This window comes from Fragaria vesca, linkage group LG6, assembly GCF_000184155.1.
Source record: "Fragaria vesca subsp. vesca linkage group LG6, FraVesHawaii_1.0, whole genome shotgun sequence".
Lineage (NCBI taxonomy): Eukaryota > Viridiplantae > Streptophyta > Magnoliopsida > Rosales > Rosaceae > Fragaria > Fragaria vesca.
The window spans coordinates 19,547,117-19,563,051 of NC_020496.1; the positions used below are offsets into that span (position 1 = coordinate 19,547,117).

Sequence of the window (15,935 nt, forward strand, 5' to 3'; positions counted from 1 at the left end):
TCTACTTCTCTCTCTCTCTCTCTCTCTCTCTCTCTCTCTCTCTCTCTCTCTCTCTCTCTCTCTCTCTCTCTCTCTCTCTCTCTCTCCATCCCGCAGCGGTGCGCAGGTAAGCTACCTAGTGAAGAGTATTTTGCATTTGTACAGTATAATGGCTAGTATAAGCTACACGGTATACCGTATTCAGTTGAAAGTGAGTGTCAGTACCATATCGCCATACACAAATTAATACGGTATATCGTTCGATCAGGCCTAAATTGTCAGCCCTAATTACAGCTAGTATTAAAGGTATATCGTTCGATCAGGCCTAAATTGTCAACCCTAATTACAACTAGTATTGATGAAGAACTAAAACTCATTGCTAATTTCTGGGTAAATTGATGTACATCTTGTTTGGAAAGCTTAAATGGAAGTCAATCAAACAAGTTTACCAGTAGATAAAGCTGAACTCTAGTGATGTTAGTTACATACAATTTGTCTTCTTCATTGTGCATGAAGAAAGAGAATATTATGCTAACATTGCTGATTCCGGGTCTAAAGCAACCTCGAAACGACAAAGACATCTATTTGGAGCCACTGATAGAGGACTTGGAACACTTATGACACAATGGAGTGGTGACTTATGATGCATTTAGTAAAACAACATTCAATCTCAATGCAATTTTGGTGTGGACTATAAGTGATTTTCCAGCATTTGGAAACCTTGCTTGATGTTGCACAAAAGGTAGAATGGCATGTCCTCTTTGTGGAAAAAATACACATCATAGGATGTTAAATCATAGTAGAAAATTTGTATACATGTGCCGTAAGAAATTTTTGTCACCTGCACATCCATATATAGGAGAAAAAAGGCATGGTTTGACAACACTGTGGAACATGGAAGGAAGCCTAGAATCTTAACAGGTCGAGATATCTATGTTGCTCTTAGAATCTTCCAGAATGAATTTGGAAAAGATAATAAAAAATAAAAAAAAGAAATGACAATGTTGTTCCAGATTCTGCTGATCTAGATTCTAACGATGAGGATAATGATGATGTCAATCACGACTATGATTTGGAGGAGCTATCAAGGTGGAAAAAAGGTTGATCTTTTTTAATTCATCATACTGGCAGGTTAGTGTTTGTCATACATGCTTTCCTTTTTCTGAATTTATAAATGTGTCAAATGATAGTTACTAACAAAAACCTTCATGATTTTGTAGGAACTTCCATTACCTTCATGATAATGCACGTAGAGAAAAATGTCTATGAAAGCATAATTGTCACAATGTTACATTGTGGAAAGTCAAAAGATGGAATTAATGCTTGCAAGGATTTACAAGACATGAAATTTCGAAAGGATCTGCATCCCCAAGCTTGCAAAACAAAACATACCTTCCTCTAGCTCAATGGACATTCTCAAAGTTTGAAAATAAGAGATTCTGCAAGAGATTGTATGACTTTAAGGGACCTGATGATTATTGCTCAAATATTGGGAATTGTGTATGTTTGGAGGAATGCAAGGTTAAGAACCTCAAGTCCTATAATTATCATGTTCTAATTAATGCAACAACTTCTTACGGTTGCTTTAAGAGGATTGCTTCCAAAAGGACCTAGAAAAGCACTACTTTAGTTATGTGCTTTCTTCAACAAGCTATGTCAGCGTGTTATTGATAGAGAGAGAAAATAAAAATCTTGGGGGAAAGTTTCATTGAAACTTTGTGCATGCTCGAAAGGGTCTTTCCACCTTCCTTTTTTGATATTATGGTATACTTGACGGTTCATCTTGGAAGAGAAGCCCGACTATGTGATCCCGTTCATTTCCGTTTGATGTATCCCTTTGAGATGTAAGAAATATTTCCTTAAAAAAATACTCTGTAGTTTTCAGCTGATGCATTACCAACTTACCAACTTATTTTCAGATATATGAAAACATTGAAAGACTATGTAAGGAACTTCGCAAGATCAGAGGGGTGTTTGCTAAAGCATATCATGCAGAAGAGTGCATGAGGTTTTGTAGTGAGTTTCTGAAAAAAAACAGTACACATGGAGGACAAAGAAGTTCACAATGATGATTTTGCCAATGAAGTAATTCTCGAAGGTCGTCGAATTTCTGGATCCACGTTAATCACTTTGAGTGAGGAAAATTGCACATCTTGATGTGCTAATGAATACAGCTGTGGTGGATCCATATTTGGAGTAAGTAAATTACATTTTATATTATTCCATTGTTACATAATGCTTACATATCAACTAGAAGTACTTATTTAGTTTTATGTCTTACTAGCACACTTGGAGGAGTTACAAGAGTCAAGTAAACCACTTAGAGATGATGCAACCTTACTTTGGTGAAGCAATATGGTTAAACCAACAAGTGAGTCATGAGTGACCCGGTGTGAAGCCTATTTAGGGCTTCCTAGCCAACACGTAACATGACAACCACTGCACAAAGACCATATACCCTTTAATAATTCCGTTACAGAGCTAATATCTCTAAGTGTGATAAAATCATTTGCAAAGTCGAGATACCAAAAAAAAAAAAAAAGAATGCCTCAAAGGTCAAACACCGTTTGAACGATTTTCCGTTGGGAAAATGTTGAAAAAATAACCTATGATTACTAGAAATCTAAGCAAAGAAAAGAAAAATAAGGAATCTCTCTCTCTCGTTCTCAAAGCCCATTATAGTGTTTTGTTCTTAAATAATACATTTTTACCACGTGATATATTTAGGCATCTACCGAGTATATTTAGCAAAAGCGTCGACGAATATACCCGGTGAAATACTTGAATATACTAAAATTCTGTTAGGGTCAAAAGGGCATACGTGACACATGTCGTATTTAGGGTGATAGCTGTCGCTGGCATACGCCTGGAATTTCCGAGAAAAGCGCGGGGTCTCACCTGGGGTTTCAAAACAGGTCTTAAAGCTTTCCGCCGACTCCGTCACAGCGGTGCCCCCACCACTCGAACCCTTGTCGCTTTGCTTTACTCTCTTCATATTCTTCAGCTCTTACACAACACTCCCTTCTCTGTCTTATCCTCTCGGGGCTTTATTTATTTGATTCAGTTTCTCGAACACTTTTAAGGAATATTCTCAGGGTTTGCGGAAGCCGGAACTAGGTTTAGGTTTTTTATTTCATCGAAAATATTTGATTGATTTGAGGGGAAAGGAACAATGAAATTCGGAGAGGCGTTCATGGAATACCTGCATAACGAAAGAGAGAGGTACAGCGTCCTGGAGAAATGCTCGCATGTCGAGTATAAGCGTTTCAAGAAGGTCCTCAAGACTTGTCAGACTTGCAAGGATGAAGATGAGGCTGCTGCTGTTGCTTCTTCTCGTCAGAACAATCAAAATCAGATTTCCTGTCAATGTCAATCTTGCCCTGGTAAATATTTGATTTTTACCTTTTTGTCCCCATTTTTTCATTTTGTATTTTTTGAATATTCCTTGTTGTGTTTTCTTTTTCGTGAATGGTTGAAGTTTGTAGAATCTGTGTGATATGGCAATGGAAATTTGTCTCTCTTACCACAACTGTGGTTCACTTCTGGAGTTTGCAGATTTCAATGAGCTGTTATAGTTCCTTTTGATATATAGTTTTGCCATGTTAACTCATGTCATTGGACAATCGAGTAGTGCTGGCCGGATTACAACAGATAAGACACTAACTTCCAATATCTGAAAAAAACAATGTGGGATGATTGCCTCGTAATGATTTTCTAGTATATTCCTACTGCAGTGTAGCTTATTCATCTTATTTGTTAGAATTGATGTGGACGCTTTAGAATATTTGGTTAAACAAGTTCCATGCATGCAATGAAAAAAATGTTGCTAGCTGTAGAGTGAATTTACTGGTACCTTAGCTTCAGCCTTCAGGCATTGCGTCAGATGGTTATTACTGATTCTCATAGTTCCGCTTTATGTCATATGCATCTCCATTTGGTTGTCGTCTAAGTCATCAAGATTCAAAATTTGTGCCAAAGATAGATTATTCTTCATTACATGGAACGACGTACTGCATGGTTATATTACCAGTGATTAATTAAAGTAGACTAGTCGATCTCATCTAGTTTCAGTGTCCATCTTGCAGTGTGTGATCAGACATTCTTCACAGAGTTGATGAAGGAAGCTTCAGACATATCTGTATGCTTTAATTTGAGAGCAAGACATCTACTCCATCTCCATGTTGCTAGTGGAATACAAAGATACTTGCTGCGGTTTCGGCAATGTTTCAAGTATGATCAACAAGCCATGGTTGAAGAAGGGCGGATGTTGATTGAGTATGCTACAATGAACGCAGTTGCTATCAGAAAAATCCTTAAGAAATATGATAAGGTATGCAGCAGCCTGGTCAATTTTATCATCCTCGCTACCTCAGTTGATATGATTATGTATGTAGCACTGACTTTTCATTTGCTTTCAAATCTTCTATTCTAGGTACATTGCTCCGAGAATGGCAAGCATTTCAAATCTAAGTTGCGGGATGAACATGTTGAGCTTTTGCAATCACCTTGGCTTATAGAATTAGGTGCTTTTTATTTGAATCTTGAGGGATCGGATGGCGGAGAGTTTAATGAGCTTTCTAGTCACTTCTCTTGTGATCTTGATGCAACACCACCTATAATGGCTTTGATTCTTCCTGACTCTCTAAAAATCGAATATGATCTGACTTGTGCTATATGCTTGGTAAGGAAAACCTTTCAGTTCAACTGTAAAGGGCAAAAACCATTCTTACATAGACGATCTTTTATGTATTTGATCTTGCAGGAGACTGTATTCAATCCATATGCTTTGAGTTGTGGTCACCTTTTCTGCAAGTCTTGTGCTTGCTCAGCCGCTTCTGTGTACATTTTCCAAGGCCCAAAAACTGCAGACTCATGTTCAAAATGCCCAATATGCAGAGAGGTTTGTTCCTAGTATTTGAAAAGGATGTTCATAATCATTCCATTTTCTGTTTCAATTTCCTAAACCATTGACATTTAAAGGTTCTGTCAGAATTTTGTTAAAATTGTTATTCATATCATCAGGAACATGTATTGGCCCTCATCCTTGACTTACTGCCTCCATTTCAAGTCATATTAAGCATCAAAAACTCTCTTCACAAGTATATCTGTACTATTTAGGCAAGGGTGTGAGGTCTAATAGCATATTTTATGAACTAAAACTATGCCACAACTTTTCCTTTGAGTGAAGATTATGTTTTTGCATTAATTCTTATCTTTCATTAGCAGAATATGAATGGATTAGAACTGCAAGGTTTTTTAAGTTTTGATCTTTCAGATAACTTTGATTGCTAGACACTGAACATATATGTTTATTGTAAGCTTGATAGCTCTAGATCACCAAGTTTATGCTAGTGGGTCATCATAGATATACATTGACAAAGATACCACAAGTAGTTAACAATAGCACAATATTTTCCATCAAAAAAAAAAAAACAACAACACACACACAGATATATGTTCATGTTTTAGAAGCAATATATAAGGTTCATTGTTTTTATTCATTGCTCAAAAGCTTGAAAATTTCCGATCCTATACTGTTTGATCTGTTTTTATGGTTCTCTAATGCAGACTGGAGTATATGCTAAAGCAGTGCACATGTTAGAACTAGATCTGCTCCTGAAAACAAGGTGAGTAAATTGAAGTTCTGCTTTAAGTCGTCAAAGTTGACCTTTTCTGACTGGAAAATCTTATCAGGTGCAAAGACTGTTGGAAAGAGAGGTATAATGCAGAACGTACAGAAACGGTGAAGCAAACTAAGGTGTTTTGGGATTTACAAGCCAAATACGCACTGTACTGATGATTGATTGAGGTGTTCTAATCTTAAACCAACAAAGATATGAAAGCTGCAACTGTATGGCTTGTTTGGAAGATCATTCTTTGACGTCAGTCCACTATTAATTCAGTTTTTGCACCAAAGTTTCTGTATCTCTTTTTAGTTTGAAGATTGCTTGTTTCCCTGTTAGTTTTTAAGTTAGAGGAAAATAGTTGGGGGCATGAACCTTAATACAAGTTAAATGAAATAATTGAGAAGAGAAAGGTCTTCAAATCCATGTGTATATAAGCCAAAATAAAAATAAAATAAAAAATGAAGAGAAGAGAAGGATCATCAATATGTTTGGCGTAATTATGTATTTATGTTGTAGATGTAATGTAAGTGGTTAACTGCTCCAAGGTCAAGTTCTAATTTCCAAGTTGAAACAACCACTAAGTTGTTTATAAGCTGAAACCTGAAATTGTCATTTTTGTGTTCAAAACTGCCTAGATCAATAGTTCCCTATTTCTCATTATCGGAGCGAGGTATAGAATTAGGGAGAATTAAGCACACATACTAGTTTGTTTTGCCTGTTTTATTCATAAAAAATATATTATAACTACTACTTATCAAAGAGAGACTGTGTATTAAATACCGAGGAAAAATGTACGAGTGTGAATCGTATAATGAGATAATCTGTCATAAAACTTTGGGTGAGATTCACAAATTTCCCAATCATAAGTTGAAGTAGGCCTCCGATAACATCAAACAGACTCTTGAACTCCATTCCCCATGATGGCCATGTCTTCCTGGTTCTCTCGCCTACGCCACTCCTCCAAGTCCTTACTCACCATCTCCACTCCCCATTTCCTCCGATCATCCTCCACCAACCTCCTTAAAACTTCAACAACAAACTCCGGCAGCTCCAAAACCCCATTTCCGTTCTGGTCGCTCCCAATCGCAGTCGCAGTCTCAGCTGCTGCTGGATCACTCGCTCTCTACCCCCAATCAAATCTCCCGCGCTGTGAACCTCCCAATCCCAATTCTCGGTAACTCCCAGTCACACTGCTCTCGTTTACTCTTCTTTTGTTACGTTTGATTCTTATCTATAGCCATTTCTGTGTTTTGATCAAATTCAGCACCGAGTTTGTGGTTAAAGGCTCGCACAAGCCAGTCCCGCAGGAACTTGTGAATGAATTGAAGGCTTTTTGTAAGGTATTCTACTCATCCAATTTGGTAATCTATTGTATAATTTGCTTGCTTTTAGTTGTATGGGTTTGAATGGAGAGTGTTTGGTTGGGTAGGATAACATGACAATGGATTATGAGGAGAGGTATAACCATGGCAAACCACTGAACAGCTTTCACAAAGCTGTCAACATTCCTGACCTTGTTGTTTTCGCTCGGTGAGGATTGCTCTTCAATTCACCTTTTTGTGCAAATTTGACATTTTCTTGTATAAATGTGTTATGATTGATGATTTTCAGGTCTGAAGAGGAAGTTTGTAAGATAGTTAAGTTATGCGACAAGCACAAGGTCTGATAATGCTTTCGGTGCTATTTAACCTACTCAGTCATAGTTTAGTTAATGTTTCTAGCTCGCTTATCCAATATTTAGTATGTTATCATATCTCATATGAACTTTGAGAAATGAAAATTGTCTGAAGAAACCCGCGTCTGCTCGTATTTATTTTGCGTGCTTAACTTCACTTGTGTTGGATGGCTGAGTTGGCATATAAGTACTAAGCTGGTCTTTTGTTTGTTTGTAAAAAGGTCCCTATTGTACCTTACGGTGGAGCTACATCAATCGAGGGTCACACCTTGTCTCCCCATGGAGGTGTTTGCATTGACATGTCATCGATGAAGGTATATGCATCGGATGCTTTTAGTAAAACAAGATTATTAAAGATTTCTAGTTATTAAAATATGACTCTCATCACTTGCTAGTATGGTCTACATTCAGACCTGGTTCCCAGAATAAGCAAACCTTATTACGTTTCCATAACTTGAGGTTGAATAAGCAATCTACAAAGTTGTGAAATGATTGGCAACTACATCTTTCAAGTTGTTGCTCCTACAAAATTTCATAAATTACTATATGATTTTTTTTTTTGTTTAGTTTTAAACAATCAACAGTACAAATATCGAAGGTCGAAGGATAATGTCTGCTTGACACATTTGTCACCGATTTCATTCAAACAAAGAGTCAGCAGCAATATTTTCTAGACTTGTTTAAAATGAACGAGCTCAAAGACATGTTTTTGCTCTTTTGCCATTGATATGTTTCCTAAAACTTTCAAATTGTAGAATGTTAAAGCTTTGCATGTTGAAGACATGGATGTCGTTGTTGAACCCGGCATTGGATGGATGGAGCTTAATGAATACCTGGAGCCTTATGGTTTATTCTTTCCCCTGGATCCAGGTTTGCTATTTTTTACCCTACCCCACTAAGATTATAGTTGTTATCAAATACTATGCCTGGGATAGATGAGTTGTCTTCAAGATTGTTTGATACACTAGTTGAAGAATTTTAAAATGCATTTTGTATGAAACAGTTGCATTACTGTATGAATGAAAATGCATTTGTTAAATCACTCGCTGGTAATTCTGGTTTATCTCTATGCGTATGTGATTTGGTGCTCTTTTGGTTCACAACTGATATGATTAAATGTTCACTTTTGGTATTATGGCTGAAATTGTATTTTAAAACTATGCTAAAATATAGTTTCCGTCCTTAGTGTTAATTATTTTTAAACAGGAAAATGGAGCCTTAATATCTATCTGCCTCTTATTTTCTGTTCATAGAGAACTAATAAGTAATGTATGGTTCAGTTGGAGTTGCATATATTTTAGATTGATGCTGGAACAAGTAGGTTGTCAATGTTTGGTCTCAACACAATTGAGCTCCATGCTGGTATAATGTGGGCTTACTATAATTTTTTTCCTTACAATTACATAAGATCATCTTATGGGATAGATCTTTTCCTCTTCCTTTAACCTCAATTCCCAAAGAAAGTGTGTGCATTTCGGTGGAGTAACGGACGTGACAATTAAGTGCTATATGTTTTATGTCTATATTTTTATTTCCTCCTACACTGTTCTTTCTTACCCATTTTTTCCCCTTCAACAGTTTTGTTATTTACATCTTGTATCTCATTTTGTTGACAAACAGGACCTGGTGCAACAATTGGAGGAATGTGTGCTACACGTTGCTCTGGTTCATTAGCTGTCAGGTAGTTGCTCTGCTCATATAACTACTAATTTGCATTTAGTGAATGCAATATCATTAGAATCATTTCATGTGAGTTTGCGTGCTTATTATTACGTACAAATAAAAATATTAACTTACAATTTACTTTTACCCCATTTCAGTGCTAATTCTGAAACTGTTAACGAGGTTCTCAACCTCGGCATCTAAGATTCTAAACCCTTGGTTAAGAGGAACCCTTTAACCAATTCATTTAAGCACATAGGTCTTGACATAGCTCTATCCATTCTTGTGCTAATGTTGTGTGGTATAATATATACTGGGCTGTGCATATTAGATAACTGACAGATAAGTTATGTCGTTGCTTTGCCACAAAGACTTGATTGGTAAGAGATCTCATCATACCATGAATGAGATTTGGGAAAGTGTAGGAGATGAATGCAGTATTTTTTTTTTCGTACATGTATCAATATCAGTGGCCATTATAAGCATATTTGATCTACTAATTTCTTTTTTGGCTTCCTTTTTCACTTTCCTCACTAATATGCGGAGTTTTCTCTTCTAGATAACTTGCATGTCTGGTGTTTTGACTGTATTCCATTAACTAGTAGTATACAACATCCCTTCCATTTTGAATCTATATGTATATATTTAGAGATCGGTTGTAGTTTTCACTATGATTGCTCAATTAATTATAGTCTATCAACAGTATTTGGATAACCTGCACGTGTGTTTGATCTAGTTTAATATTTGATTTAACGATTTTGTTTTTAGCATGTAGGTATGGAACCATGCGTGATAACGTCATCAGTCTCAAGGTCTGTTAATTATCTTTATTGATGTTGTCTCAAACATGCCTTCGAAACTAATGTTCTTTATTCTGCAGGCAGTTCTTGCAAATGGAGAGGTAGTGAAGACTGCATCTCGTGCTCGAAAAAGTGCTGCAGGGTTTGTTTCTTTGCATATTTTTTGGATGTGGTATATCTCCTAAGTGTTTTTGCCAACTCTGGCATGTTGTGAACATTATATAGTTTGCATGCCATAGGTATGATTTGACACGCCTGATGATTGGAAGTGAAGGAACTCTGGGTGTAATTACTGAAGTAACTCTACGACTGCAGAAAATTCCCAAATATTCAGTGGTACATTGTTAAATTTTCTGTTATAACTACATTGTATCCTGTCCTGTATTGTTCATTTACTACAGTTATGTTTATATATATATATATAGGTATTACTCTTGTATATGCATTCTGTTATTTACATGATAGAAATTGCAGGTTGCTATGTGTAATTTCCCTTCAATTAAGGATGCAGCAGATGTTGCTATTACTACTATGCTGTCTGGAATACAAGTAAGGGTTTGCTAATTGCTTATTCACATTTCAAGTTCTCCACATTCCTTCATTATAATCATTAATTATTAGGTGTCAAGGGTTGAGCTACTGGATGAGGTTCAAGTGAGGGCTATCAATATTGCTAATGGGAAAAATTTGCCAGAAACTCCAACTTTGATGTTTGAATTTATAGGCACAGGTCAGATAAGACCCCTCTTCTCTTTCCCCTGGAATGTCATATATTCTTCCATTCATTTTTTACTGTATATCATTTTCCAAAAAGAACATTTGAAACATTGAGTTAAATGGCTGGAATATTATTCTTTCTTGTTCAATCTATATGACAAAAATCATATATCTACGAACGGTTTGACACCAGTTCAAAAACTATGGACGAATCTGCACTTTATGTGCAAATGTCTGACTGAAGTAACCTAAAGTCCAGCCTATATATCATTTTCTTCAACAACTAATAAAGGCAGAGGTGTTGAAGTAATCTTTAGCCTGATATATCTGCAATGTTACTGAAATTGGGACAATGTCAGTAGAATATTAACAATATTGTTGTTACCGGACCAAAAGCAAGGAAAAATCCTTAGTTCTGGACAAATAGAGCACAAACTTTCCAACTTCTAAAGGTAGAAGAGGATTTTATTTCAATATGAGCACAGCTTGTTGACCCCTCCCGATGAAGGTTGGAAGATGAGTATTATGCTGAGAAACCAATTACTGGTAATGGAAATTATATTTTCTTTTGGACCATAGGCTTTATTATGTTGACTGCCCTCCATTTCCATGAAGAAGATGAACGTGCATTTGCCAAAACTGTTAAGATGCCCCTGTTTCTTTCTTATACCCATTGTGATTCATGTTATTCTTTGCTTTCTACAGAGGCATATTCACGTGAACAAACCCAAATAGTTCAGAGGATTGTGTCTGAACACAATGGCTCAGACTTTGTTTTTGCAGAAGACACCGATGCTAAAAAGGAACTCTGGAAGGTACCAATACTTTAATGTTCTACACTTTTGAATTCTTTTCCTCTGTTAAGGATTAGTGGTTGGTAACAAATCTCATTATGTTTGGGCTTCTTTATGGTGATTTACATATTTTCTTTCAATCATAGAATTGACATAAAATATCACACTTCCACAGTTAGTACTTCTATCACTTTATTGAGTCTCTTCTGCAATTGAGGGAAGTGCAAAGAAAATCTAGCAATTAACTCTTCTTTTTTTTGTGGCCTTTTCGCCTTGCTATCGACTACTTGAATTTGTAGCCTCTTTCTCTTCCATCCATAAAATTTTGCTTCTAACTACTACCATACTTCGAGCTGTAACTCTATCAAAATTCCCATTTCTTTTGTCTTGCAATTTCAACATAGTTGGTTGAGTTCTTTACTGCCAGAGGGTTGAGCCGACTAGTCCTTGTTGTCTATCTCTAGATTTATTATTATTTCTTTGTTGCATGCAGATCAGGAAGGAGGCACTCTGGGCATGCTTTGCAATGGAACCTGATTTTGAAGCAATGATTTCGGTTAGTTGATATAATGATATCACCTTGATTGTTATTCTGGAATTTATGTCCATTTATTAGTCTTTAGACATAGTCGAGTACTGTGCTAAATGAGCTTAGAAGTTTCCCACACCCATATTTTTAGTTTATTTCTTATGTCAATCAACTTTAAGAGACCTACATCTGTATGATGTTGAGCTCATGTGTTTGGAGGCGTGTTTGTGTGCTGGGGAGGTGGTTGTTAAAAACAAGTAGTTTTTGAATTTTTTTTGTTCATTTTTGTTCAGTCAAAAAGCAATTATCAGCAGATGTTTTTGAAAATGTTGTTGGGTCAGTAGAAAGGAAGGATTTCTAATCATCTCCTTTCTTTCACACAAGCTGGTGGATCCTTTAATAAATTAACTCAATTTATCATTTGAGAAACTGAAGGGTTTCAACCGTTTCCTATGTTTACTGATTCTCTTTAATTAATAGGGTGCATTATTGTAAATCCAATGAATAGTTTGGGGATTTTAAAGTTACACTTTCTTGTGGCTGCTTCCTAAAATTCTAGAGGGTGCATTGCTCTATGTTTTCGCCTTACTGTTTTTATTGTGCAGGATGTTTGTGTACCTCTGTCATGCCTTGCAGAATTGATATCTAGGTCCAAGCAAGAACTGGATGCATCAGAACTGGTTTGGTAATGTCCTATCAATCTTATAATATTCAGAAAGCGAAGTTATGATGAAATACAAATTGTATTGCTAGTAGCCTGGAAAATTTAATGGTGTAGCCTTTGTAGTAATTTTTGTTGGTTTTCCTAACTACAGCACGGTTATTGCTCATGCTGGTGATGGGAACTTCCACACAGTGATTCTTTTCGATCCCAACAAAGAAGAACATCGCCGAGAAGCAGAAAGGTTGAACCATTTTATGGTTCATACTGCCTTGTCAATGGAAGGTAAAGGCTAAAGACTATTCTGGAGCATATTTTGAAATTTCTTTGTTCCCAGAGTCGATGAATGATTGAGGTGACATGGAGTATGGCTGGTATCAATGAATTAACGTTATTGTTATTATTATTTGGAGTCACTTACAACCCATTGTGTGTTCTGGTTTATAATGCCATTAAGTTTCTGAATGTAGCATCCTACTTGTGGTGTTGTCTCAAGTCGGTTAAAATTTTTTAGTTTTCTTCTATCAAAATAGTATTCTAACACTATAGACAAGTTATGGTGCTAAAGTTGGTCTGTGAATAACGTGCAGGAACATGTACCGGGGAACATGGTGTTGGCACAGGAAAAATGAAGGTATGTATTATATTAACTTTGGATTACGAGCCATTTAATGTAGAATAGGCATGGTGCTTTGGCTGTGGAGCCAAAGCATATGTATACTACAATGTTTATTAAACTTGGTAATCGCCCCCTTGCTGACAGAGTAAAACCATTAATAAGTAATTCACAGGATATAGTAAAACTATTTATAAGTAGTAAACTATGTGGAATTTGATGATCAGCACATGACTAGGTATTTCATTATGCTACTAAGCTTAGCTTGACTTGAGTGACTTCAATTATTCACTTTTTCTGGTCAGTATCTTGAAGAGGAACTAGGAGCAGAGGCTTTGAAGACCATGAAAAGAATAAAAGTAGCACTGGATCCCAACAACATTATGAATCCAGGAAAGCTCATTCCTTCTCATGTTTGTTTCTAAGCGCTTACTCTCTTTATGCAAGTTTCTCATCCATGTGTGCACCCCTGTTGTATCACTCACTCGGTGGTTGTTGTAACTAAGAAACACAACTAAAAGCATAAAACTGCCTCTGTATTACCCCTCTATATTATGAAGGCAGTACATAAAAAGGATTACAGTAATACAAATTCACTAGCTAATGAGTTGGTTTGAAAGTGATAGTTTTCATTTGTAAACTGAAGCCTGAATCTTATGATATCCTCATATTTAGTTGAATACTCCATTTTAAAGTTGGTCTTCCTTCCTTCCCTTGGAATTTTTGTCATCATTTCGAGACCAAAACCCTTAATAAGTGTCTTGTATCCAGAATCTAGTCCTAGTCAAAGTTTCATATAGTAGCAACTTGGAAGAATTCTTATGCCCTTTCTGAAATCTAATCCCCCACTTCCATTTATTCTAATTGTTCATTCGGATAAGTTGTGAATGTGGATAAAAATTCTTGCGTGCGACGGGTTATTTGACTTGAATTATTTTGAAAGAAGCTTTGATTGCATACATTGTATGTTAGAGTTTTGTCTATTAAGAAAGCAACAGAGCGGAGAAAACCTTAAACCTCTCCATAGATGACTAAAAACAAAAGACTCAGTGTGGTAGACTAGTAGAAGATTCCAGTGGAGTAGTGTAGACGATGTGATTCAAGTGAAAACATTGACTAAATTATACTGTATATTTGGAGTGACAGCCTCTTTGGCCAATTAATTAAGGTGGATGCCTCATGATTCTTTTATCGGATTAGGTATAAGGGTGCTTGCTCAGGCTCTGCATTTGCCCCAGGACCAGGATCCAAGTCAAGGATCAAAGCCGACAAAACAAGAACGAGACAAACTAGTTCTTATCACTCTCTGATTCGCATGGATTCGAGAAAAAGTGCCATGTTTTTTTTTCTCTTAAAGGTTTATAGATCTTCATGATTATTTGATGGACCTAGATTCCAATTGAACCTTAAATTCGAACCCCAATAATAGAGATAGAATCTCCAACTTTTAGCTACAGGACAAAGTTTTAGTCATCCTTCCAGATTTCGAGACGGTCAACTAGTCGGTGTACCGATTCCGATAGTTAAATGATCTAATAATGTAAACGTTTTAAGATGACAAAAACTGAAATAGGATTACATAAGGTTTAAGTCATCCCCTAAATCTCCATCTTCTAAACCCTGACCATCATCCTCTTTCTTTGACATTAAAGTTTTAAGACATGAAAATGGTTCATTTTCTGTTTTACCAATCAAAATGTCAGTGTGTGTTTGTGTGTTTTACCCTTTTTTAAAAATAAAATAAAAAATTTGTTCAAGAACTTCGAGATTGATGACCCGAATGCAACTTGATCCTTACAATAGAACAAATGACAGATAGATCGAGTCTATCTCCTATAGAAGAAAATCTTGGATACAATTCTTCTGTTCCTGAGGATATTTACTTGGTTTTCTGCATCATAAACCATTAACCCAGCTAATGTCAAGTAGTATTCTTCTGTATAATGATAAACACTCAGATATTTCAACGATTCTCTGCGTATACCCCTTGCGGAGAATGAAACAAATAGGTCAATTTCTCCTTTCATTTTCTGTTCTAGTCATGGCCTCTGTTGAAACCGGTCGACCTGTAGTTTTCAAAGCAACAAATAGTAGCAGAAATTGTGGTGGAAGAGTACGTGATTGAGGCAATAGGTATATAATGATAGCCACAATAGAAAAAGGTTAGCAAAACAGGAAGTGGAGGACGTACTGCGGCTGCAAATTGGAGGTTATTTTGAACTCCGATCACCATCAAGACAGCTTCAATTAAACTGGATTTTGATTTGATTCTAGAAGCATATACAAACCTACCAGTTTGCACCCATGTCGACGATTAAAAAAAACGAACTTACCTCATGAAAAACAACCACGATAATTTATCCGAGTCAAATGTGAAATGTGCATGTTTAAAAATGGGAATCATTTCTTATTTTCTACACGGCTCTGATTAATTAAGCTCACTGTTGCCGGAAGTGATCACCCTCAAAGAAAAAAGAAGTCTAAGAGGATCAAGTGACGTGCATTAGATTTTTTTTCTTATAACAATTATAGTCGCAATTACTTGCTTCCCAAAAAGCTTGAAATTAAACTTTTGTTTTTTTAAGTTTACTTCTTGTGAAGGTTATCTTCAACTTCAATGCATGACTGAATATTTTCGAGGAAGGAAAATGAAACCCAGCAGCCTTGCATGCTCTGCCGTGGTTTAGAGAGCGCCTCCTTTGCAATATATATACTACTGAGCACCTAGCTACCTCCATCCTCAATAGAAATCAACTGTTACATTTTTTAGGCCCCCGACTAGCTCATTCGTATTCGATTAGAGAAAAACAATGAAGAGGATGCAACAAAACATCTTCGAGCCAACTCAAACCCAAAACAGTGAAACTGGGTAAAT

General features: G+C 36.3%; 2 protein-coding genes across 2 annotated transcripts; both read left to right on the forward strand.

Annotated features, from left to right (window-relative positions):
• Positions 1 to 3,151: 3,151 nt before the first annotated feature.
• LOC101292622 (probable E3 ubiquitin-protein ligase BAH1-like) lies at positions 3,152 to 5,776 on the forward strand. The gene is made up of 6 exons (XM_004305510.1): positions 3,152 to 3,362; positions 4,065 to 4,309; positions 4,412 to 4,660; positions 4,742 to 4,879; positions 5,548 to 5,606; positions 5,674 to 5,776. Exons 1-6 carry the CDS (start codon positions 3,152 to 3,154, stop codon positions 5,774 to 5,776), a joined length of 1,005 nt encoding a protein of 334 aa, XP_004305558.1.
• Positions 5,777 to 6,442: 666 nt separating this feature from the next.
• On the forward strand, positions 6,443 to 13,739 carry LOC101296979 (D-lactate dehydrogenase [cytochrome], mitochondrial-like). The gene is made up of 18 exons (XM_004303331.1): positions 6,443 to 6,780; positions 6,871 to 6,946; positions 7,036 to 7,136; positions 7,218 to 7,266; positions 7,503 to 7,595; positions 8,037 to 8,151; positions 8,902 to 8,962; positions 9,719 to 9,755; positions 9,824 to 9,885; positions 9,983 to 10,079; positions 10,218 to 10,292; positions 10,365 to 10,473; positions 11,166 to 11,275; positions 11,748 to 11,810; positions 12,389 to 12,468; positions 12,599 to 12,729; positions 13,035 to 13,078; positions 13,366 to 13,739. Exons 1-18 carry the CDS (start codon positions 6,524 to 6,526, stop codon positions 13,483 to 13,485), a joined length of 1,680 nt encoding a protein of 559 aa, XP_004303379.1. The 5' UTR covers positions 6,443 to 6,523; the 3' UTR covers positions 13,486 to 13,739.
• Positions 13,740 to 15,935: the final 2,196 nt, after the last annotated feature.